This window comes from Ambystoma mexicanum, chromosome 4q, assembly GCF_040938575.1.
Source record: "Ambystoma mexicanum isolate Mex_15411 chromosome 4q, UKY_AmexF1_1, whole genome shotgun sequence".
NCBI classification, from domain to species: Eukaryota; Metazoa; Chordata; class Amphibia; order Caudata; family Ambystomatidae; genus Ambystoma; species Ambystoma mexicanum.
In genome coordinates, this window is record NC_090928.1 from 258,188,906 (window position 1) to 258,215,510 (window position 26,605).

Genomic DNA, 26,605 nt, shown 5'->3' on the forward strand with positions numbered 1-26,605 from the left:
CTTACAAGGATGGTGACCATGTCCCTGTCAATAAGAGCCATTGCAGGTTCAAAATTCTAATTTAGTCTGATTTCTTATGGTTTCCTGTTACCCCTCTGTCCAGCCGGGAGTCCATCAAATCATTGAAATCACCCCCAATCATCCAACACGCCAATGTAAATTTGGTCCATAACATTGGAATCTTGTGGAGAAACTACAGATTCATTGTGAAGGGGGCATACACTCTCAGAAATCTTAGAGATTCTCATCACATTTCTCCCACTATCATATCTACCACTGCAGCCCCTTTCAACTTTGATAACTTTGAAATGAAACACCTTATTAAACCTAATCAAAGTGTCACTGGTGAACCCAGAATAAGTTTGTGTTGTGTCCCCTACCCAAGAACTTACAATCATTCCCCATGAACTGGGTCTCTTGCATGAACACCAGCTCTGGTTTGTCAGTTTAAGAACACAGCCTATTCACGTTGCATGTGAAGTAGGCACAACCCCTTGCAACAAAGTCCTTATCCAGCCTACCATAAACATCCCAGTATCAGTTTTGCCTCCTTATTCTCCCAGTCCCCGCTTACACCGCCTAAATGCATGTTCTCATGGTGAGTAAAGACAAATACCTATGGAACCCCAACAATACAAGTTTCAACACGCCCACTCTATACTAGTTAAACCACAGAAGCATCTGTTGCAGAACTCAATTATAAAGTAAACTTCAGGGTTTGAAATTAAGATTAGATGAGCAGGAGCAAAAACCAGCTCCTGGGCATCCGGCTTCAACCTGTAGACCGGAGCTACTGCAGGTTAACCAGGAGCTAACCAGAGACGCTACTTTAATTTTGTACCCATTATGTATGATCCAGTGTGTTTAAATGTGTATTGGCTATTATCCAATTCTTTTTGTTAACATTCTCAAATGCTCATAGTTAATATCACATATAGATGTTTGCAAGGCATCAGTTGGTTTCAAGCTAACCAGGCTCTCCTAGGCTGGAAGCGGGAACTAAATTGCTCCCAGCAATTTCGAACCCTAAACTTTAAAAAAAATGCTCCTTGGAGTGCTCAAACTACTGCCACTGATAAGCCCCTGTGCACTGAGTTGCCAAACCAGAGTCCCCTTAAGCATCAGGCATTTTTCTTTATCCATCAGTTTTGGAGATCTTGTGTAAACTAGCAACTAGAGCGCCAGCCACTTTCAGAATAGTCTTACTAGCCACCAAAGGGATTGCATATCTGTCTCTCTAGTTAAGGAAATTTGCTACCACCACCCTAGGTGGTGTGCCCAGTGGAGGCTGCTTCGTAGACAACCTGACAGTCCTTTCACAGTTGGATAGCCCCATACATCCTACAATCCTGTGGAACCACTCCCTCAGGTACAGGTTAAAAGATGGCCCTTCACTCATTCCAAAAGGCTACTCTGACATAACCCCTTTCGAAGCAACACTGATTCCTTCATCTTGTTCTCCAGCTGCTTAGTTCTGCTTCGTATCCCAGAAATACGTTCACTCATGGTTTTAATGGAATCTTCTACTGCCTAGTTTCTCTGCTGTCTCCCTTCATTCGAGATGATATCTTCTGCATATCCAGACGTAACAAGTTAAGGTTGATTCCCAGTGCACCCATCTCGTTTGCCATCAATCCTCTGGAACTGTTGATAGCTTGAAGCACGTCCGACAAGGTAAGGGTGTCACCACTCGAGGATCTGATCACAGGAGCGGGCTGCAGCACTTGGTTCATCAGTTGGACCAGCAAAGCACCATTCTCCCACTCGCGTGGTGGCCTGCTCAAAGTGCAAATCCAGACTCGCATTTGGATGTCCTTGCCAATCGGTGCCCTCTCATGGGGCCCTGGGGCGATACATCAGGTGTGCAGACCTAAGCATATCATCTCATCTGGGGTTCACTTACCATCCATCCCCCATTACAGTTAGGTCATCCTGCTCTGCCTCACCCCTCTGATCCCCGTGGAGTTGGGAAGTTGCAAAGATTGAAGGGGAGATCGGGGGAGGGTACACCAAACGGCCAGGTCCTCACAATACTACATGTGTGGACATAGTTCTTACTCTGCTTTTTTTTTAGTACTGCAATTCCGATGTCAGAGGACCACAGCATGCCCACTTCAAATTGCCTCTGGGGCTCCTGCCACTTTGCTCCCCATTGGCCCAACCTCCATCAGTTCCCAAAAATGTCACCCCGGTCCTCCACAGCTAGGATGTGGGTTCAGATCAGCACCTCATTCCACCAGGCCAAAGCACATGGGTGTTATCCTGTCATCGCGCCTTAATTTTTCAAACTTCCTCAGTATCTGGCTGACATTTTTGTGTTCTGGAGGGAACTTCCTGTTTCACCGTTTTCTCTGGGATAACCAAACCAAATGTGCCCTGCAGCACCGCTCTCTGAGCCTGTGAAACTTCCCCAAGCCCTCCAACCCACCTCAAACACTTTAGAAGGGGTAGATTCGGGACAGATTGGATGTGTAGCGCCACCGCAGGGGCTCTTCACAGACCAATATTTGCCTTCTTGACTGCAACAGAAGGCAGGACTTGGGAATAATGCAAGTCTTGGTCCGCAACTCTATGTATGGTCACATCTGCAAGCTCAATTTGTTTTTCCCAATCTTGCCTGAGATTTCTGGAATACTTGTTTAAGAGCAGGAACTCTCATTTTGACAAGTTGATTATTCGGCCACCCCCAAATGCCACAGAATGCTGCGTCTGTAAATCCTGCTTTTGAAGAGCTTTTGATAAGTTGGTATTTGCATAGAAATTATTTAACTTCAGATGCACTATTGTATATCAAGGTTAGCTTGCTACTGTTAAGCTTGTATACCTGTCACCATATGTTACATATTGGCTAAGGGTGTTTCATATTTGCAATCTAATCGTGAAACATGCCACTTCATGTATCCAGCAGTTGTAGTTGTTCTCAATTTAACAGAAGTGGCTCGGAAGTGGCTGTTTTGTGTGGATCTCTCCTCGCCTGGATACTACGTTTGAGCTTCGTGTTGTTGTGAAGCCACGCCCCTTTTGCAGCCAAGTCGTCAAAAAAAGTTAGCTGCGTGCTCGCGCTCCTAGAAGTGGCTCGGAAGTGGCTGTTTTGCTGTGGATCTCTGCTCGCCTGGATACTACGTCTGAGCTTCTTGTTTGTACATCCTTCGTTATTCACCAATCGCTTCCTACGGACTCCATTTGACCTTGCTGGACTTTGTTGGACTTTCTATTTATTTAATTACAGTCCTCTACTCCTTTATACACCTTCATTTAATTGTAGGTTGTGAAGCCACACCCCTTTTTCAGCCAAGTCATCAAAAAGAACCAGCCGCGCGTGCTCTGAGAAGTGGCTCAGAAGTGGCTGTTTTGCTGTGCGGCAAGCGTAAGCATTTGGTTTGTGTTTGTTCCATCAGCGAGCGATGTGAGACGGCATTTCAGTGGGTCAAACCAACTCTAAGGCTCGTCTCTTGACGACGCATTGGGTGTCCGGGAAGCGTTGGCAGGTATTAGGAGGCTATACCTGTTATTGTGCATTGTTCGTTCCTCGATATAAGTTGTTTCGTAATCAGTCATGCTGCTTTTGCCCTTCATAATGTGTAATGCGCTGTCTGGTCTGTGAACTATTATATTTTCGTGACTTGTGCAGTCTGGTGCCATTATCCACTTTACCATACTACGGTATTTCCGGGGCATCCGCAGTGGTATTGGTGTTTGGTATTTGGCGCTCTGCTCTTGGTACACTGATTTGCATCTTTTTAACAGAACAGAACGAATCTTGTGTATGTGGCACATACGTGAGCTTGCCACTTGAACTCGAATTAAATCTTTGCTAAGCAATCTTGTATTTGTTTATTTATTACGCGCAGACCATCAGGCCTGGAGGCATCAGGGTGCAATTTGTACAAGGTTACAATAATGCAAATAAACAGACATAAAAATTACATTAACAGACTACTAGAGAAGTTTCTATGTACATAAAAGTACAGTGCCGCTAAAGGCTTGACATTGGATATAATCCTAGGGTGTGCAGAGAATAGTAAGGAGGTCAGTGGGCCAAGTTTTGGACTTGAATGTGTTGAATGACTCTTCAGATCTGATTGTGGTGGGGAGGGAGTTCCATAGCTTAGAGGCTAGGACAGGGAAGCTAGTGCCACCCGCTTTTTGAAGTTTAAACCTAGGGATCGAAAGGCAATGGGTCTGGGCAGTTCTTAGAGATCGGGAGGTCGAGTGGTGAGATAGCCGACTGCAGAGGTAGATGGGGGGCCTTGTTAGCCAAGCATTTGTGCGTGAGGGCAAGTGTTTTTAGTGAGATTCTCTGCTTGACAGCCATTTTAGGTTAGTTCTGGATTCTGAGATGTGGTGGTTACGGGGGATGTTTAGGGCAGCTCGAATGACATTGTTCTGGGTTGTTTGAAGTTTGTTCAAGTTCTCTTGGCTGGTACCTAGGTAAAGAGCATTACAATAATCAATTTTGGCCATAATGAAAGTTCTCGCTAGTGTGACACTGTTAGGGGTGGTAAGAAACGGGTTGCAAGTTTGCACGTGTATGCAGATACAGATCTGACTGCATTTATTTGTCGAGATGGGGATAAGGTGGCGTCATGGTAAACACCTAACGTTTTGGTGTCTTTCGAGACTCGTTTGGTATTACCGTGTATGGTGAATGACTGATAGGATGGGTCTAATTTGCTCAGGCGTTGTGAGGTGCCCAAGATAAGGCGCTCCGTCTTATCGTCGTTTAGGCATAACTGGTGTTGGGCCATCCAGGCTTGGATGACCAAGTAGACGTCGTTGAGGGCCTTGGTGTCAGCCAGATAATCACCTGTGGTGGGAATGAATATCTGGGTGTCATCCGCATAGTTGGTGTAGGAGACACCCAGATAGTCAAGCACATCAAAGAGTGATTTCGTGAAAATGTTATAAAGTGTAGGTGACACGCAAGATCCCTGAGGTACGCCGCAATTAATTGGGGAGGGGTCTGCGGCTGCAGATGGGGCAAAGACCCTCCATAGATCTATTGCTCAAAAATGATTTGATCCAGGCAGCAGCAGAGGACGAGAAGTTGGCCGCAGAGTGGAGGTGCCTGCATAGGATCTGGTGGTTGACCAGATCAAATGCGGCAGAGAGGTCGAGGAGAAGTAGCATTGCTAGTTTACCCTTATCCTTCAATACCTCAATTTGGGTTTTTAGGTCTATTAAAGCAGTTTCCGGTGCGTGTCTGGGACGAAATCCCGATTGTCGAAGACCTAGCAAATTGCTAGATTCCAAGTAGTCTTGGATCTGAAGGTATGCAGCGCGGTCTAATATCTTAAGAAAAAACGGTACTGTGGTGATAGGTCGGAAGTTAGTAGGTATGCTAGGGTCTAGGCAGTGCTCCAGATAAGATTTTGACGTGGGAGTATTTTATTCCCTATTTTTAAACTTTGAGAGTAAATGTGATTTTAAGAGAGTAAAAATAACTTTTCTCCTTTGCAAGAGAGTAAAATGTATGTGGCATCCAGCCAACGTGTGCAAAAACTATATGGAAATTACTATGCGGCAGGTTTCTGCATTTTGACAGAATACACCTCATTTCTCTAAAGTCTGGCCATTTGATCTCTCCTGTATATATTTAAATGTTGAAATCACAAAAACCTAGCCAATTACATAGTAATGCAAACATGAATTGTATTGTGTGCTTTGAGGTTCGATACCAGAATTGTCTTTTGATGTTTAATGAAAGTCCTCATTTCCTGGAGCTGTTACTACCTAATGGTATGCCAATGCCAATATTATGATACAACAGTGCAGAGAGGCAAGGACTCCATGCTAAATTCTATGTCTAATCTAATGGTCAAATGGTTATATATATAGCGCTTTTGGCAAAGCGCTGTACATGGAAAATATTTATCACAATCACCACCAAACCAAAGTCAGTACTCCTTTATCGACCTCGAAAGGCTGAATTGGCCTTGCCGGGATTCGAACCTGCAACCTGCAGATCACGCAAAGATTGCAGCAATGAGTGCTCAACTGGCTGAGTTATCTTATTGGCTAACATCCTTCAGAGGTCGGTTAATTGAGTATTGACTGAGGTATAATCATCACAGAACCTAGATGTTGGAGAAACCATTTATGAAGCGCCACATAAAGTTTACTATCTGGATTATCACAGGGACAGGTTTTGCAGAGTTTCTATTTCAATTAACAATGAAACTTTCATTTGTTTGTTTTTGAACAGCGCTTGCACTTCCTGGAGAGTCAGGTGGATGTTTTAATTGTAGTCTTGAAGATTTGAAAGGCTAGAACACCTGTGATTGTCATTACACCAATCACTCACCCTTGAGCAAAGACTCTGCTGCCACTGTCAATCTATAGTAATGCACCCCATTGACTGCAAGGTTGAATGTATGTAAACTGGACTGTGCATAGTCCTCTTTTTTACACTGTTTTTATAATTGGAGTGTAAATTGAATTCTAAGTGTAAACATGATGTGCCTCCACATGATTATGTGCACAGCACAAGAACTCTGAAAAATACTATTGTGCAATACTGGTTTCCATTCACTGGAAAAAAGCAAAACATTTTCCAAAATATTAATTCTCAATTGGAACTTAGTTGTCCATCTTATTACTTATACAAGCCTAAAATTCTAGGAAAGTAAATATGCACAGTGCTTGCTCCATGAGCATCTACACACAACACAGCAGAAGCTGAATGCAAAGAAACCATTCCTTTCATCACAGTCTGCAGTTTCATTTTTTGGAAGACTTCAGAGAAATGCATTCTGTTTCAGCAGGTGGCTTGCAATTACATCCATGTAGATAAAAATCAAAAGCAGCCTTCTGGTTTCTGTTAAGTAACCTGACCTTTGCACTGCCATCTGCTCTAAACCGGTGTGTAAATGTACACAGGAAAATAATAACGCTGTCGTATTTACAAGATTTTCATGTGTAAAAAGGCCTAGTACGCACCTTTTCGAGGGGATTGGGTCCTCCGACTTATTCCATATCTATGACAGGTAATGTCCACAGCTGTGCTGCTTCGGAAAATCTTTGGCTTCTACGTCGATGCGCCATCCCCGAGGACCTCCTCCGACGGCCGACGTCACACGATGTGATAAGTTGGACGCACGACGCATATAGCCTCAGGAAGCTGTCGGTAGGCCGGGTGTTTAAGCCCCGGAAGTCGAGGTCTGCGGGGCTTTCGACAGATGACTCGAGGGGCGACTCTCCGCGTCATCGTCGGAAGTCTGGTGGGTCTCCTTCCAGGAGTCGGTCTCGCCACTCCTCCGCCTCTTCGAGGCATTCCAGGAAGCGCCGGCATAAGTCGCCTTCCCCGTCCTCTTCCGAGGACTCCGCCCGTCGGCGGGTCGCTTATCCCTCCATGCAAGCGACACCGGAGGAATGGGCTTCCTTCGGGAAGCAGATGCTAGCGATTCTGGAATTGCAGGGCACCGGTCCGTCCGCCCCTCCAAGTGGGGTTGGTCGGCACCGGTCGAGAGACACCGCTCGTACGCCTTCGGGCTGGAGTGGTCGGCACGGCTCGCGGGAGAGGTCCCACTCGGACAAGGGTAGCCGTTCTCGCCATGCCCGTGCCAGGTCCCGGTCCTCGACGCGCTCAAGACCGTGTGATCCTGTGCCGTCTTCGAAGAAGACGTCTACGCCTGTGGCGCTGACGTCGACGATTTCTCTCGAGGCTCCGCCTCCGAGGGGGTCGTCGACGCCATCGGCACCTAGGTTGTCGAGAGACACGCTCGGAGCTCCGGCTTCGAGGACTGTGTCGACGCCGCCGATGCTGGCGGCACTGCAGCTGACGTCGACGCCGATTCGCCCGATGTTGACGCCTTTTCTGTCGACGCCGGCGCCGATCCGTTCAGCGCCCTCGACGCCTTTCGAGGCGGTGGTGTCGGAGGGGTTTGCCCCTAGAAAGGCTATGGCTAAGGTCCGGCACTGGTTTGGTCCACAGAGGTCTTCCTCTCCCCGCCTGGAGTACATTTCAGAGGGTGATGAAGGCTCGGATGGCGGCCTGGTTCCGGTTGCGGTTCCAGATGACCTTATCTCGGGCCATAGCCAGTTTGATGACCGGAGGCAGTCGCTGCATGATGCCAGTGGACTGGACACCTCCCCTTGGAGGTGGAGTTTTGTCAGCCGGAGCCTGGCACTCATGCCGATTCTTCATATCGGCGCCTTTATGTCTCAGGTTACCGAGTACTTGGGTTGGTCAGCTCCCCTAGGGGAGTTCGTTCAGGATGATCTCACGGACATCCTTGATCTCGGTCCACCCACTTGACCCGGTTTTGCCTTTTCATATGGCTCTGCAGAGAAGGGTGGCGGCGGCTTGGACTGCTCCGGAGAGTCTCCCGGCAGTGGTTAAGTCTTTGTCGCGAAAATACCGTCCAGCCAGTAGCGACCCCTGCTACTTGTCCAGGCACCCCACCCCGGAGAGTTTGGTGGTGCAGGCGGCTACGGCCCCGGCAAAGCAGGCGTCGTATCCTACCATCCCTCCGGATAGGGACGACAAACGTTTTGACGGCTGGGTAAAGAAAGTGTTTTATTCGGGCGGTATGGCGCTTCAGGCGGCCAACTCCATATGTGCCTTGTCTCGTTTCACACACACTGTGGAACTGTGTTGGATTAGCGGCTGATCATATTCCCGAAGGGGACGAACGGGATGGTTTCCTTGCTATGGTTCAGGATGGCAAGGATGTTATGTGTGAGGCTGTTCAGTCAGGTTTGGACTTGGCGGATTGTGTCAGCCGGTCCATGGCGGCGAGCACCGTAATGCGCAGGTTTGCGTGGTTGCGCAAGTCTGGGTTTGTCCTGATGTGCAGTCCCGGCTCCTCAACATGCCCTTTGACGGTGAACACCTTTTTGGCAGCAAGGCTGACGAGAGCCTTGAGAGGTTGCAGACCTCCAAAGCTGCAGCGAAGTCATTGGGCGCTGCAGTTCGCCAACCTCTGCCTTTTCGTCCTAGGGGACAGCAACGGAGGGGAAGTTCCTTTCACTATTACTCGTCCTTCAGTAAAGCGAGGGGAGCTAGCAGTCAAAGAGGCCATCGTAAGAGTGCCAGAGGTGGAAACAAAGGTACTCGAGGTGCCAAGGCCGCTCGGGCAGTTGCCTCTTTGCTCTCAGGCAACGCCACAGCTGCTACCACTCAGTCATGAGGCTGGGTCCCATGGTTCGTCGGTTGGGGGAAGGCTGGCGCAGCATCTTGTAGAGTGGCAAGCCATTACTTCAGATGTGTGGGTTCTGGAGATCATAACCCACGGCTACTGTCTTCCTTTTCGGCAGAGGCCTCACGACAATCCACCAGGGAACCTCTTTCAAGTGTCCGGATCCGCTCCTTGCGCAGGAAATTCAAGCCCTGCTGGAGAAAGGCGCCATAGAACTGGTACCTGTAGCGGAGAGGAACAAGGGGTGGTATTCCCCTTATATTTTGATTTCGAAGAAAGACGGGGGGTTTGAGGCCCATCATGGACTTGCGCGGTTTGAACAAACTCCTCAGGAAGGACAAGTTCAAGATGGTGACTTTCTCAAGTCCTCCAGGCCCTTCAACTTCAGGACTGGTTGGTGTCTCTCGAGCTCAAGGATGCTTACTTCCATGTGCCGATCCATCCCAAGCACAAGAAGTACCTGAGGTTTGCGGTTGGCGACTCGCACTTTCAGTTTCGGCCGTTCGGATTGACCTCTGACCCGAGGGTTTTCACCAAGCTCATGGTGGTGGCGGCAGCACATCTCAGGAAAGGGGGGATTCACGTCTACCTCTATCTGGACGATTGGTTGATCAGGGGGAGCTCTCCCGAGCAAGTCCTGGATCATCTGTCCGTCACCTGCCACTCCCTTCACAGGCTGGGCTTCTCCCTCAATTTAAAGAAGTCCCATTTGACACCAACGCAGCGGCTCCAGTACATCGGAGCAGTGCTCGACACATCCCTGGGGCAGTGTTTTCCTCCTCAGGTGAGGGCTCTTCACATTCAGCAGATGGTGCACAAGTTTCAGCTTGCCCAGAATCTCCCAGCGTCCGAATTCTTGAGACTGCTCGGCCTCATGGCATCCTGCATTCTTCTGGTGCCAGAGGCTCGTCTGCGGATGAGATCTTTGCAGTGGGCCCTCAAGCTCCAGTGGTCTGTCCTCCGGCAGACTGTCGGACCCTGTTCAGGAGCCGCCCTCAGTAGCACGGGACCTTCTGTGGTGGGCCGTCGAGGGCAATCTGATGAAGGGGGCCTCATTTTGGCTTCCCTGGCCGGAGGTGACGATAGTGACGGACGCATCCCTCACGGGATGGGGAGCTCATGCCAACGAGTTGACAGTCAGCGCTCGTTGGTCTCCGTCGGAGTCCAGACTCCATATCAATCTGTTGGAACTGAGGGCCCTCAGGCTAGCCCTGAAGGCTTTTCTGTCGACTGTGCGCGGAAAGAGTGTCCTGATTCTAACGGACAACACGGTGGCCATGCACTACCTCAACAAAAAGGGGGGGCAGGGTCACTTCCGCTGTGCAGGGAGGCGATGCAGCTCGAATTCTGGGCCATCCAGCAGGAAGTTTCGATCTCGGCTGTTCATCTGGCCGGAGACGACAACGAGACGGCGGACGCTCTGAGCAGGCAGAGCTCGATCTGTCACGAGTGGGAGCTGGCTCAGGAGATTCTCCTGGAGATCTTCGCCCTTTGGGGGACCCCTCAAGTGAATCTCTTCGCCTCCAGTGTCAACCGGAAGTGCGAAAGGTTTTGCTCGCGGGAATTTCCTCCAAAAGGAGCCTTAGGAGACGCGTTTGTGGTGGAGTGGTTACAGAGGTATCGGTTCCCGGATGATCCTCATTGCACCGGCGTGGGCCCGGAGGACGTGGTACCCGGACCTTCTAGACTTGTCCATCTGCCCTCCACGTCGTCTTCCCTACCGAGATGATCTGCTCTCACGGGAGGGGGGGGTCAGGTTCTCCATCCAGAGGTCCGATCCCTCAATCTTCACGCTTGGCTTCTGAAAGGTTGAGGTATAAGGATTGGGACCTCCCTGAAGACGTGATGGAGGTGTTGCTCTCGGCCAGGCGGCCGGCAACAAAGTCTCTGTACCGTTGCCTTTGGAGAAAGTTCTGCGACCGGTGCAGAGTTCAGAATGTGGATCCTTTTGAATGTGACATTGCCATGGTTCTGTCTTTTTTGCTTTCTTTGGCCCACAGGGGCTTGCAAGTGGGGACCATTAAAGGTTACTTGGCGGCGCTGTCCATCTTAAGCGCTCGTTTGAAGAGTGTTCCTATTTTAAGATTCCTTTAATTTCGCAGTTTTTGAAAGGGCTCACTAATGTGTTCCCTCCGTCACCTATTTTTGGTGCCAGGTTGGGATTTGAACCTTGTTAAGTTTCTTATGGGTGCTCCGTTTGAGCCTTTACATTCTTGCCCTTTGAGGCTGCTGACTCTGAAAACTGTTTTTGGTTGCGGTTACTTCCGCTCGCAGAGTGAGTGAGTTACAGGCACTTTCAGTTAAGCCACCCTTCACTGTGTTTCAGAAGGACAGGGTTGTTCTTAGAGTTCGTCCTTCTTTTCTTCCGAAGGTGGTTTCGGACTTTCATTTGAGCCAGAAGGTTGTTCTTCCGGCGTTCTATCCTCCTCCACATCTTGGTAAGGAAGAGGAGAGGCTCCATAGGCTTGAGCCTAGGAGAGCGTTGAGCTTTTATATTTCGTGCATGTCCCGGGTCAGAGTGGACGATCAACTTTTCGTTGGTTACGCTGGAAAGCGTTTGGGACAAGCTGTGACGAAACAGACTTTGTCTCGTTGGATAATTTTAGCTATCTCCGAGTGTTACCACTTGGCGGGTAAGGACCCTCCGGCTGGCTTGCGGGCCCCTTCTACCAGAGGAGTCGCTGTGTCTACTGCCCTGCAGAGGGGAGTTCCTATTCGTCACATCTGTGATGCAGCCACCTGGGCTTCAGTACATACTTTTGTACGTCACTATTCCCTTGATTCCATCAGAGGGCAAGATCTGGCCTTTGGCAAGGCAGTTCTCTATTCGGCAGTTTGTTTGGGCATGCTAAATTTGTATTCTAAATTCTTTCCCACCTCCTTGCTTGGTACTGCTTTGGGAGTCTGTCATAGATATGGAATACGTCGGAGGACCCAATCCCCTCGAAGAACAGGTTACTTTCTTACCTGGTAGCGTTCTTTCGATGGGATGGTCCGACGACGTATTCTATATCGCTCCCTCCCTGCCTTCCCCGCTGCAGAATTTCTTCTGCGATTGCAGCTTGCGTTCCGCAAGGCCTTGTGTGTCTGACTGGCAGAAAACTGGTGGCACACGTTCTGGGAAAAAACTATAACTGAGGCTATGGGCGTCGTGCGTCCTACTTATCACATCGGGTGACGTCGGCCGTCGGAGGAGGTCCTCGGGGACGGCGCATCGACGTCATCGACGCAGGACGCAGACGCCAAAGATTATCCGAAGTAGCACAGCTGTGGACATTACCTGTCATAGATATGGAATACGTCGTCGGACCATCCCATCGAAAGAACGTTACCAGGTAAGAAAGTAACTTGTTCATCTGGAGGCCTGGGTCTAGGGATGGTTTTTTGAGCAATGGGATCACCCAAGCGTCCTTAAGGTTGTCTGGGCCGATACCTGTACTGAAAGGGGCTAGATCATGTGCAGAGTCCTTGATGTGAGCTGGGCAAGGGTCATCCTGGCAGTTTGATGGTTTAATTCTGAGGATGATATTTTCTACCTCAGTGACGGTGAGCGGTGAGAAGGCAAATGGTTTGGTGTTAGCAGTGTCTAGAGGGAGGGCCCTCTCAGGGGAGAGTGAGCGGTTGTCGAGCTTCAGACTGTCCTGCTTGTCTTTAATTTTAGATTGTAGCGTAGAGATTTTATTCAGTAAGGCTGCTTGAATGTTAGCACACCATTTACTATCTTTAGTGCAGGTGTCTGGGGGGGGAGGTAGGAGTTTCTAGATCTTTTAGGATCCTGAAGAGTTCTCTTGTATTCGAAACAGCTTGCAGAATCCGGTTATTAAGAGACTCTTTTTTTTTTTTTTTTAGCAGAGATGATAGCATCTTTGTAGGTGAGTGAGGCAAGAAGGAAGCCATCTTTATGCTCATCAGAAGGTTGGCTTTTCCAACGATTTTCCGCACAGCGTTTAGCTTTGCGAGCGCTCTTAATTGTGGGGTGAACCATGAGTTAAGATGTGCTCGTGGTTTGGCCTTCCTAAGTTTGATGGGTGCATAGTCTATTGCAGTAAGAATGGTTTGGTTGTAGGTGTCTGCTAGGGAGGTGGTATCAGAGCAAGTGTTGGTGGCCGCATTGAGGGATGGGAGTAACAGTGGGAGGAGTTTCTCCTTAGTTATGTCCTTTTTACTTCTAGTGGGAAGGGCTGGGGCTGTCGAGGCTCGCGGGGTTGCTTCGATGTTGAAAGTTATGATGTGATGGTCAGACCATAAGCAAGGGGTGTTGTCGAGAACCTTGCTATTGCAGTTAGAGCCGGCTAACCAGTCAAGGGTCCTGCCTTTGATATGGGTATGTTCTTGGATATACAAGGTGAGGCCGAGGTCAGTTGGAGCATTCTCCAGACCTAGTGCCATGGGATCTTTTGGGTCACCAAGACCTAAATTAAGGTCACCTAGGATGATTGTGAGTTAGTTTTAGTTTTGTCAAGGAGGAGAGTGGATATTTCACCGACAAAGGTCGGTGTCGGACCTGGGGGCCTATAAATAAGATGAAGGGTGGCTGTTTGGTTAGGCGTTAGTGATAGTTTCACTGACAGCGACTCAGCAGATTCGAGTTTGGAGTCGGGTACCACTCTTAGATCAAGAGTTTTTATGGATGAAGGCCATGCCACCGCCTCTGGATTGGGCAGTGGTGCAGTCACATCGCGTGATGCTGAAGTCAGTCGGTAAAGCCAAGGATAGTGAGGGGCCAGATGCGGCATGTAGCCCAGTTTCGGATATAGCGATGAAGTGAAGGTCAGAGGTGGTGATGAGGTCAGCGATGTCTAGTGCGTGTGCTGGGAGAGATCTAGTGTTGATATGGGCGCCCTTGAACACAGGGAGTTTAGCCCCAGTGGTAGTGGATTTGCATGTAGCGGTAGATGAGGGTGAGCCTGGTGGTGTTTGTGAGGTTTGCTTGGTGGTGGTGTTGCTGGAGTGTCGTAGGCGGAGTCTAGTGCCTAGTCTTTTGTTACTAAGAAAGAGAGGGCAGGGTTGGTTAGGTGTGGGTTTCCTGGAGAAGTGTTCCAGCCACAAAGCTGGGTTATTAAGGTATTGGTTAGTATGGTTACTGGAGTAATGTGAACCTACGGTGGTTGCTGCAAGGCTCATTATAGAAGTCAGTCATAGTGGACAGTGCCGGGTGGTGTAAGTTCAGACGGGCCAGACTATTAGGTAGCTGAGCAGGTTTGGCCCAGAAGGGGAGGGTTGTTGCAGTGGGTAACGGAGTGACTGGGGCCGCCCATAGGCTAGAGTATAGTATAGTAGAAGGAGCACACTGACGTGCATGGTGGTAGTACTAGATGCCTGGGTAAGATACCTTTGAAATTGTTCACACTGGGTCAAAATTGGGTCTCATTAAATGGGACTGGTAGCAGTGACCAAAGTGGCACAATGAAAACAAATGCCTAGAGTTGACTAAATAGCATTAGCCATATAGTGACCAAAGTGACATGATGAAAGCAAGTGTCTAGCATAGTTTAAATATCAGCAAACATAATGACCTGAGGGGGCCAAAGTGTACAAATGCATAGCAAAAACTGTGGAATCAGTTGCACAGTGAGCTTGGGGTGCATTAGGTACATGTGTCATACAATGATCAGTGATATTAATAGGTAATGGCAGCGGAGGCGCAGAGATGGGGCAATGCACTATGCAGGTCCATGAAAGGAGCAGCTACACAATGTGCAAGAGGCACGATCGCAGACATATGCAAGTAGTGTGTTTGTGGACCTTTTTAACAGAAGTACGTAAAAATCTTAGGAGAACGTTTGCAGGCAGTCCATTAAGAGCTGAAGGCAGTTATTAGGCAGAGCATACAATAATGAAGAGTCTACACAGGGGTAGAAGGCGGTAGGTATGGAGCACAATATTTTGGAGGCGGGCAGCGGGAGCACAAACAGAGGCTAGGAGGTACTGTGTATAACAGCAGGGTCCATCTAAATGTGAACGTCAAGATAAGGCCTAAAAACGCTCTATGCCGAGAGGTAGGATCTGTTGCAACTCTAAAGGGTTAAGGTATGAATTGCATGCAGGCAAGTCATGGCAATAACATTTGTGCAGATGGGTACAATGAGGGCTAATGAGTAAGATTGCACGCGTGTAGCGTGCTTCGTAACAGTAGCAACAAGGTTCCGACAGTATGTCATGAGAGGCGTATGAGCGACGTGATACAGTACAATGCGTGGTTTCTTGGAATGATGTATAAGAGTTCATTACAGTTCATCCCAAGTGAGACATGCAGCAAGATGCGGGCAATCATAGGTATAGCAGTACGTATCAACAGGTGCCTGTTGACATACTTGTACAACACGCGGTACAGAGTAGATAATGTTGTCGACCGTATATTAAACGGCTGGGACAGGGTTAGTGCAAGTATCTTCAGTAACGAGGCGGTATAGTACCGAGGAGTACTTACAGGAAGGACAGGCAGCTCAGCTCCTTGCTGCCCGCTGCTGACAGCCGCAGACGGGCCCTTAAAAACGCGGCCCTTGGATGATGCGGCCGGCTTCCTTGTAATAGTTTTTACCCTTCCTACCCTTTTCGCCATACGGGCTAACATGGATGACTACGATAAAGAATTATCTTTGCATAAGAACCTACGTAATAGACGGATTTGCGTGCTGAAAATCATCACACGCCCTAAAAAGGGTGTAGTATTGGGTAATCCGATCAGACTATTTTGGGGGGAAAAAAAAAACATTCTGCCAGCATTGTCTGAAACTGTTGATACTGTTCTGGCTAACGAATCCCTGAACATGGCATCCGCTGATTTGGTCTCAGAGTTGAAAAGCGAGTTGGGATGTGTAAGTGCCAAACTCCTGTGTGATGTACTATGTAGCAATTCGAATCCAAATAGTGAATGTATTGAAAGTATTGCCCAGGTACAAAATGTTGCTATAGATGTCACTTCTAGCCTCCTTGGTCCCAAAGCTGTTGACTATACGCCTGGAGTTGCTGATCAGTAACTGGCGTAGTGTGCAGTACGATATCCAAAGCTGGTCTATTGGCTCCTGGGTCCACTGAGGTGATGAATCATAGGGAGAATACTGGTATTACTGAGAGTGCTATTGACATATCTATTTCTGAGTTGGAAGAGTTTGATATAGAATATATGGGTATTGACGCCGAAATGTCCATTGTTGAGGCTGCAGTGACCCCGATGATTTTTACTCCACCTACCAAGTTGACTGTCATCGGTTCCCGATGCCTTACCGGCACTGAAAGATGAGTCGGCCATTAAGGGCACAGAATTTTATGACACTATTGTACCCCCTATATTTAGTTTCACCTCAAATGAGCACCTCGGAAAGAGTGATCCTGTGCCATCTTCCCGCAATGTTATAACTGACTATGGTGAAGGCCTTTGCGCTAATGACGTTGATAATAGCATGAACTCTGATGAAATGTTCAATGCCTTAGAAAATCTGCTTATATGCTGCTGGAGAAATGCTCTCACCTAGAAACAAAAATCGATGTGCAATCATAGTTAATTCATTCTAAACTTAAAGAGCAACTTTGTGAAGAATGTGCAAGTAAGCGAAGTAATGCACATGCAATTTCTCCCGAAAAAGGTTGTACAGTTAAATCTAATATCGCCATGGGAGGTAGGGAGGGAAAAAAGGTAATCTCAAATAAAAGGAAAAATCCTTGTGCATCAAGCATTTATGTATAGCAACAAAGTTGTGAAAAAGAAAAGACAATTGCATGCTGAGCTGAAAGTGTTCCATCGAAGAATACTCTTCCAACAGCAGATGTTTCTGGTTCTGTAAAACCAGTAAATACTGCTCTGGGAATTGTGGACGTAAATACCTTAGTTGGGGTAGCTCCAACTAGTCACATAAATGTAGAGCCTGATACTGTTTGTGGTGGATGATACTCCCTTGTCCCTTGCAAAGGAAAGTCTGCCTGCATTAACGCAACCAAGTCAGGTGGGGTCTGCTTTAAATATCGCTACCCCGGTTGCTTCGTTGCAAAAGACTCTTCCGGAAGCTTGGGTGTTGACAAAACCTAATATCGGGGTTCCATGTGACAGTGGAAAGGGAAATGCCACCCTCGGTATGTTGTCTGCTTTGCAAATATTATATGTTCATAGAGATAAACCTCTACTTCTATTGTAGTTCTGTGTATTTTTAAATCTATCGTGCCGTTAAGGGTAATTACTTCGGATGACATACGGTTAGTTGACAGGCTTGAACTCCCTAATCAATATGTTAATGTATGTTTTGTAGCCGATGCAACCCTGAACTATATTATGGGTTTTGAAGTTGACCTTTTGCGTATGGGTTATGCTGTACAAAAAGCGATGATTCCAGTTGTGAAACCTCGTAAAGCACCTGTGTCATCTATTACATCTGTGTTACCTGTATTAACTCCAATGAATCTGGAGAGCGAGTGTCATGTAAAGAGCCCAAGTATTCAGGCTTCAAAGGTAGTTCAGGAAGTCACCAAAGATATCCCAGAAGGTTACTGGCAATGGCTGCCACTGATATTTAAGTCACTTTGCTGGGTCTCGTCAATGACAGAATTCTTTACAGCTGCTGTTCTCCTGGAATACCAGAGGGCACTCGCACTTGTTTGAAAAGGAAGGTCTAGTTAAACACTTGGCATTATTTACAATTGTGGTTCTCCAAGAAACTTGGCTTACATCTGAGATTCAATTCGATGACAGAAGTACTGTACATCAGGTTGCTACTAAGGGTCCACTTGGCCAGCCAAAGGGGGGATTATTGGTATCCGTGCAGCCACCATGGTCAATAGTGAAATTACATTTGTCTATACATAATGTCCTGGTCACTAAATTATCATGGCTTAGGGAAGTGGTAATTGTCATTAATGTATATGATTCCCTAACATGGGCATGACAATAGAAAATGTAAAGACTGTTGATACTGTGTTGAAGTTGTACAGTCATCGCCATTCAATTTGGCTCTGTGGTCACTAACGCATAAATTGGAGATTCTAGACAGAATGTACAATGACTGGATGGTCAAAAAGATCAGGATCCTGTCCAAGGCTCTCTTAACAGGCAGGGACTCAAATGGGGGAACCTAATTAATGCACATAACTTAGTGAAACTTAATGGTCGTACTCCAGGTAATGCGACAATGGCACTCACTCGAATTGAGGGCAAATCTGCGACTACCCTAAACTATAATATTGTAAATACCATGGGCCTTCAGAGAATCAGAGACATGGGTATTGTCGAGAGAGAGGAGAGTGATCATATTCCTCTGTCTCCTGTTTGGTTCTCCTGGTATCTATAATGAAAATTCTGAGTGTGATGAAAATGGGAGTGTCCATATTAGCGAGGGGAGAAATAAAATAAATGGCATCAGAGAAATATTGAATGTTAATCAAGCAGTCACTGTCCTCCTTCCTGAATGCATTAATGAGGGTATATCTGGGACTACATCTGAGCTCCATATCTTCTCAAACTTCTCCCAGTTTATGAAGAATATCCAAAAACAGGTGGCAGAGCGGGGAATGTATAAAACAGCAGGTGAACGCTCTAACATTGCGTTACCTCGTAGGCATGGTAATGACAAGACGATTAATGAAGCAAAAAAGTATCTTCGTAGTGAAATTTGGAATGTGACCAGGAACGTCGCATCATTATCAGCCTATGAAGTTGCATGCCATATTAAAAAACTTAAGAACTATAGAAAGGGGCTTAGACTACACAAAAGGGATCGTGAGATCAAACAATGGAAAAACATTGCATTGATGGCCATATCAAACAATAACCAAGACATATGGCAGCTGCTTAGTAGCCAGAAAAAACGGGAACTGCCAAATTATATTACTGAAGCATTGTGGGAACAATATATAAAAGATACTTTGGGAAACTCCGACCTGTCGAGTGATATTCTTCCAAATCCAAATGTAATTTGGGATTGCAGAGCCTCCGAATGAGACATTATCATGATTATTGAAAACTTGAAGAACTCTCGTGCCACTGGGCCCGATGGTGTTTGTAATTTAGTGATAAAAAACAACCTGAACTATGGGGTGCCGCATTATTGTTACTTTTCAAACAAATCGGTAAATTGGGAGTGATTCCTGCCTCAAGGCAAACTAGCCATATATTAATGATACATAAGAAGGGGTCGGGGGATCAACCTGCAAACTTTAGAATGCTGGCGATGCTTGACGCATCGTCCAAGATATTTACAAAAGTATTGCTCCGGGAATTGAATACTTGGATTGCCCAATCAAAAATTTTACCACTGAATCAAATAGGCTTTAGGGATAAGTCTAGTACCATACATAGCCTATTGATGCTTACATCTGCAATAGAGCATTCATGGGGTACTCGCAATCTCGACGTTTATTGTGCGTATATAGATTTCTCTGCCGCTTTCAAAACTGTCCTGCAAAATAGATTATGGCATAAATTGAATTCCTGGGGGATTCCACAAGGCCTATGAAGGATGCTGATGCTACTCCATACAGATGCCTCTGTCAGAATAACATTAAATGCAGCAGGAAGACTCTCGCACAACATGGCAACCAGCTGCGGGGTCAAACAAAGATGTATGATTGCTGCGATTTTATTTAATCTATACTTGTCCGATATGATGAAAGCCTTCATCATACCGGAAGCAAATCCGGTAAAGATTAATGATGTGATTATCAGGTGGCTTGCTTATGCTGACGACCTGCTGTTATTAGATTACAAACCAGTAGGTCTGCAGCATATGCTAGACTCCTTAGTGATCTATTCTGCTGAAAATGGTCTGAGCATCAACATCAATAAAAGCAAAATCATGGTTTTCTCTAAAGAAAAACACAGACCTAGGAAATACCACTGGCAATTTGACTCTACAAGAGTAGACCAATTTCTTTTTACAAGTATCTCGGGATTATTATTGATGATAGATTAAATTGGGCTTCACAATGGAGTGCACTGAAAGATCGGTGTCTCGTATCTATGAATGCGCTGAGTGCTTTCATCAGAAGAAACTGGCTACTCTGTATTAGCTGTAATTACCATCTATTTAGCCAAAGTTAGATCAATGCTACTTTATGCTGTGGAAATATGGGGCCACACCTTTGTAAAACGTCTAACATTTGAAGCGAAACTCTTGATGGTATGCATACACATGCCAATGTGTTCTGGCCTACGAAAAGGTGTGTACCCTACAAACGGATACGATCATAGTTCCATATGTGAAAGCATATCTACGTTTGGAAGGCAATATGTTAATTGGCACTATGGGTATCCTGCAAAGAACTCCCAGGAAATTGACTTCTGGGTGTATTCCTGGTACTACCACCTTAATAGTTCTAAAAAATTATCTGAAAAATAAATGGTATGTCTCCTGTTACGAACAGAACATAGTTAACATTGCATCTAAAGCTAACAGTGGATTGTACCTAGAAGAGTTTTTAACTTGAAATATGTCCCCGATGTACATTAAAGCTTACCCAAGTATTAGTACGTTCAGAACATACCTATTGATGAAATTCAATATGACAGAAGCACTTGAGACAAAAGCTGATAGATTAGGGCTACCACAAACATTAAGAAAATGTCGGTTATGTGGTAACGATGTCTCTGAATCACTACACCACTTGATAATGTCCTGTGAAAGTTTAATTGATCTAAGAATTAAATATCTTAAATCTTATAACCATGCAATTGACATGATGAATATTGTTGACCTATGGATGATTTTTATGAGAGGCAATGATATTAATCTTATCTATTTTATGGTTGTATTTTACTTAAAGATTGTGGCAATTTTAAGATGTATTGAATGATGTGTTTTAGTAGTGTATTTGAATGTTATATTTTGTACTGACAAAGCCTTTTTGGCTAGATGTATATCTGATACATTTCAGTTTCAATTTAACATTTGAAATCGGATGCCTGTTTGCCTTTTTTCGACTCCTTCGTTTCTTTTATTGCCTCTGGAGTGTTTGGTATCATGAGTGACAAGTGCTCTTTTGCAACAAGTTCTTCGACCTTTCTCCCTGAAGCGGTCTTGCCAGTCATACATGTTTTTTTCTGTTTGATAACAGTACAGGTTTTTTGGAGAACCAGTGGTGAAAGCTTGTGTCGAAAATGGGGCCAGCTTTATCGACATTAGTGGGGAGCCTCAGGTATGAAGCTTAAAATGCCAACATTTTATGCAGATTTTGTAAATCCAACTTCTCCCATTTTGTTTCTGTAATTGTATATTCTTCTTGTGTATTGCATTCTACCTGTGTTTTCTGTTTTGTGTCACTCGAAATAAGATATTACTTTTACCCGCATTAGTTGTACTCATTTTATTGTCTTCTGGAGAATGAAAGGCTAAATTGGCCTGTCCAGTTTTTGCACAGGTCACATTCTGGGTTAACACTCAACTCACTAGTCTGTCTAGTCCTGTTCAATCCAGTCCCTGCACAATCTTTCCCCAAATAAATCACTGAAATATTTTCTGCTTTTAGAAAACTGAGTCACTACACAAGGCTAACAATGTTTAAGGTTGTTTATGGGCGTATCTCCTCCAACATTCTTTTTTAAATTAGGGCCGATGTATTCCAAGCACAATTTCTGCATTAGCCACTGTGGCAGTCAGTCATGACCCCGTCTTCAGATCTGGCAGGCACCCCATAGGCCAGATTTCCAGGTCTACAAAGGCCCTCCAGCTACAGCTTTGATTTACCTGGAGGCAGACAAGTTTGGAATCTGCACAGCCCATTCCGTGCCCCATACATATGCAGGTCCAAAGAGAGCGGTAGGAGTAAGTCCTTTGCTCTCTGACTCCTATTCCCTTGTCATATTTGAGGCTAGTAACAGCTGAGGAGCAGCAGATATGTAAGGGGCACAACAAAGGAAAGATTGCATCTCGCTGAACCCTTTTCCTTTGTCACTACTGAAACCAGGGATAATTTCTCTTGTTTTTGAAAAGTCACAGTACATAAAACATACAAATAAAAGTCAATGCCCTGCATAACCTCTGCGGAGCTCAGTCTCGGTATAGATGCGCTGAAGCCCCATGAACAACAGGAGGTGGAAATAGCGCTGTGGAAATAGGTTCTGTATATCTGCTCTGGCCCAAGAAGGCAAGCAGGAGCTCAACGGGGGGACCAGGGGAATCTCGTTACTCACAAGAAAAAATGGAGCAGTGGCAAAAAATAAGCAATACTCTATGTAACCAGTCGAAACGGAAAACATTAGCAGGTTGCACTGGTTGCTATGCCTGAAGGAGCTAGACCGCCTGAAAGGGCTGGATGGCCTGATAAGGCTGTGTCCTCATAAGAATACATGGTCTTAGAAACTCCCTGGGGCGGCAGCGTAGCATGCATTGTGCTATATCCCTGCTAGTGAGCTGGGCACTGCACACTGACAAGGTCAGTAACCTGACCATGTTACAAGGGGATAGATACCCTGCTCATCCTATGATGAGAGGCCACACCAGGGTGGAAGCCAGTGTGCACCATTTCCTCTCCCCTCCTTAAGTGCCTGTTTTACATGTGTACTACCAACTTGCAACACCCTATACTGCCTGAAGAATGTGCTGGCCAAGTTTTCTCTTTTCCAGAGTGGCAAAAAAAACACAACAATGCAACAAGACCACCCACAGGACGGAAACCCATCCATGTGCCACAGCATCCGTCTGCAGCAGTCTGAGCCACAGAGCCAACATGCAAGTGAGCACCAGCGATGGAGGGACCAGAGAGCCTACACTGCTTTCACACACCCATTGCAACACTCACCAGCTTCAGCATACAGACGTGCCGAACAGCTGTAACTGACCTAGACTACCCAAGAGTTGTAAAGGAGCGGGCAGAGCTCTGCAGGACTTTACTTACCTTGGGGATGACCGTAAAGCGACCCCTACCACAAACCTGGACACTTTGCAGAGCAGCCTCCATTATAGCAGCATGACGGCTCCTCACGAAGGGGATGAGGATGAGGAGACCAAGTGGTACTGTGTGAGTGTCTGGGGGAGTATGCCTGTCGACAACCCCTTTTTAGTTCCCATAGAGATGGACAGAACCAGGAGTGCTTGAGCTTTAACAGACTAGAGTGGGGAGGTAGTAGCAATAGCTGAACTTAGCATGCACAATTAACACCCCTCCGTTAGCCCGCAGTCTGATGCAAGCCAAGAAGAAACATGCTGATTCCAAAAGGCGCAAAGAGGTCCAGGGTTAAGTAATTTCTCTCTCTTAAAGACAAGAGGTGGGGAAGTCTGCTTTATTAGAGGGAAGAACTGACAAAGAGAAATTCAGCAGCACATGAATCAGATTAGTGTAATTCGGACCTGCACTTAAATTGCTAAATTCATTGCCGAAATGAGATCTGGAGTGTGACCCTGGACATATTTGCCTTTGAACCACCAATGAGAAACTATAAGACACCAATATGATCCAGAAAATCAATACTCTAAGGATCCATGTCAACAACCACCAGCCGATTGTTACTTGCTATCATGTTTTTTAAGCTCAAATTGAGAAATACTGGGAGATGGGAAGAGGCAGAGGATTTTCTTGGGGGGGCGGGGGGGGACAAAAACAATCTTCCATTCAGGTTGACATTCCTGAAAGGTGGCCAGGATCAAGCCAATGCTTCACATTGGAGTAAAAGAAGTCATTCTTTTTTTTCCAAAATATATATTTATTGGTTTTTGTACAAACATTGCATCGAGTGGTAGCGAATACATAAAGAGCGCTGCAAGCAGCGACGTTGAGCTTCGAGATACAAGTAGTAAAACAACAAGGACTATGTCCTTCATAACAAAACAGTAATAACAGGTCAGGGGACAGTTCAAGGGGAAGGGCAAGCGGTTAGTTTAGCCCTAGTGGGCGGTGATAGGTTACAAGTGGGCGAGAGGGGATCCTTGAAAGTACTTTAGGCGCTGGGTCATGAGTGGGTGGCGGCGAGCGTCAGATTGTCCGGGCCTTGATGCGTTATTCCTGGGTTTAATAGCCGGCGGGATCTTGGGCCAATCTGTACCTCTGCTACTGCGTTGTCCCCTCTGTATTTATTCGGTTTTGTCCATCCATCGTAGGGAGGGGGGTTGTCGTGCCCACCCTGGGAATTTCTGGGTGTAGTCCAAAAAGGGAGCCCATGTTTGGGAGAATTTGTCTCTGTTTCCGAACCGGAGGGCAGTTATCTTTTCTGCTGCGATTATGTCCCAGCATTTTGTCCACCACATTTGTACTGCTGGGCCCTCTGGGTTTTTCCACAGCCTAGCTATGGAGATTTTCGCGGCCGTCAACAGGTGGGAGCATAACTCTGCTCTGTGCCCGGAGAGGGGGAATTGGCCCTCCCCGCTTGATCCCAATAAAGCGATGCCCGGGTCCCATGGGATGGAGAGACCTGTGATTTTCTTGATGTGATCCAGCACTGATTTCCAGAATTGGATAGCCTTGGGACATGACCAAAACAGATGGAAGAGTGTGCCTTTGTCTGGGCATCCTCTCCAGCAAGCCGGGGGAATCGTGGGGTTGCATTTATTGAGTGTCTCTGGGGTCCGATACCACCTGAAGCATACCTTGAATGCTCCTTCCTTGTTGGAAACACACTTCGAGCTTCTGTTTGCTCTTGTCCAGATGTGGTTCCACTCCTCCAAATCGATAGGCCTCCCGATGTCATTTTCCCACTTCAGCATATATGGTTCTTTGCGGGATGGGTCTGTTCTGTCCAAGAGCTTGTAGAGGGTGGAGATTCTGCCCTTTGGCGGGGAGCCTGTGAGGGTGAGTTCCAGGGCTGTAAGGGCCCTGCTTCTGTGACGCTTCATCTCTCTGCTCGAGAGCCAGTGGCGGAGCTGGGTGTATCTGAATCTTTCGCTCTCCGGCACGTCGAACTTTGCCTTGCAGGCCTCGAAGTCTAGGGGGATTCCTTCCTCATAAAAATCTTGTATCCTCTCCAGTCCTCCAACTTTCCATCTCCTGAAGTTACTGGGGTTACAGCCTGGGGTGAATTCTGGGTTTCCCCAAACCGGGGTGAGTGAGCCCGTCGTGCCGCGGATGTTCCATAGTCGCGCCGCTTTCTTCCAGCTCTTTACTGTGTTTTCAGTTGCCGACAGAGCACCCATTCCCTTGTTTGCGTTGGGTTCCTTCAGGTGTGGCAGTGAGGTTATTGGGCTTGGACTCCAGGCCTCCTCCAGCTCCAGCCAGCGGGGCTTGTAGGCGGCGGGGAGCCAAGCGAACGCCGACGAGAGCTGAGCGGCCAGAGCATATCTTGCAACATCGGGTGCTCCCAGACCTCCCGTCTCCCGACCCCGGAGCATGATCTTTCGCGGGATGCGCGGCTGTTTCCCCTCCCAGATAAAGCTCATTATGTTCTTTTGTAACTTCTGGATCTCTTGCTTCGGGATTGTAGTGGGTATGGCCGCACACTGGTACAGGAGTCTAGGGATGAGGTTCATCTTCAAGGCCGTGATTCTTCCCAACCAGGAGATCTCCTGTTTTTGCCAGCGTGAGAGATCGGCTTTAAGTTCTTTCAGGAGTGCCGGGAAGTTGGCTCTGTATAGTCTGCTTAAAGCGACGGGGAGCTGGACCCCTAGATACGGGAGGTTCTTTCTGGCCCAGGGGATCTGATATTCCTTCTCCAGGTCCAATAGTAGCTGGCTGGGAAGGTTGATGCTTAATGCTGTGGACTTGGTAAGGTTAACCTTAAAACCCGAGGCTTCCCCGAAATCTAGCAGTTCCTTCCATAGGGCTTTCATGGATTCCTCTGGCTTGGTTAAGGTGAGGAGGACATAGTCGGCGTACAGGGCGGCTTTATATGTTTGGGACTTGACTGCCAGACCCTGGATCCCTGCATTGTGGCGAACCCTGATCGCGAATGGCTCCATGGAGAGGGCGAAAACCAGGGGGGACAGGGGGCACCCCTGCCTAGTGCCTCTTGAGATTTTGATCGGGTCGGACTTAGCTCCATTCATTCTGAGGCTGGTGGATGGATGTTGGTAATTTGCTAGTGTCCATTTTATGAAGTGTGGGCCGAAGCCAAAGTGTGTGAGTGAGTTTCGGATGTAGCCCCAGTCAAGCATATCGAAGGCTTTGTGTGCATCCAATGATAGTACCATCAATGATGATAGTACCATCAATGCCTGCCCCCTCCTATTGGCAGATTCGATGACATTGATGGTTCTTCTTATATTATCATGGGTGCAGCGGCCGGGTATGAATCCCGTCTGATCCGGGTGGATAATTGATGGAAGCAGGGGGGCCAACCTGTTCGCGAGGGTTTTGGTGAAGAATTTTGCATCATAGTTCAGAAGGGTGATAGGTCTATAGGAGGCACACTGGCTCCGATCCTTTCCAGGCTTCGGCAGGAGCACGGTTATTGATTCTTCCATTGAGGGGGTGGTCGTGCCTGAGAGGAGGAATGAGTTAAATAAGGTAGCCAGGTGGGGAGATAGGATGTATGAAAAATTTTTGTAGAATTGAGCTGTAAGCCCATCTGGGCCAGGGGTTGAATTTTTCAATTTAGATATGGTTTCACTGACTTC

At 47.0% G+C, this 26,605-nt stretch overlaps 1 protein-coding gene across 1 annotated transcript in view; it reads left to right on the forward strand.

The window, feature by feature from the left end:
- The window catches only part of SCCPDH (saccharopine dehydrogenase (putative)), a 496,773-nt gene that overhangs the window by 111,511 nt on the left and 358,657 nt on the right, over window positions 1–26,605 (forward strand). Inside the window, exon 3 of the mRNA XM_069607830.1 lies at window positions 21,180–21,260. Within this exon, the coding sequence (XP_069463931.1) occupies window positions 21,180–21,260 (81 nt within the window). The remainder of the gene's footprint in view (window positions 1–21,179; window positions 21,261–26,605) is intronic.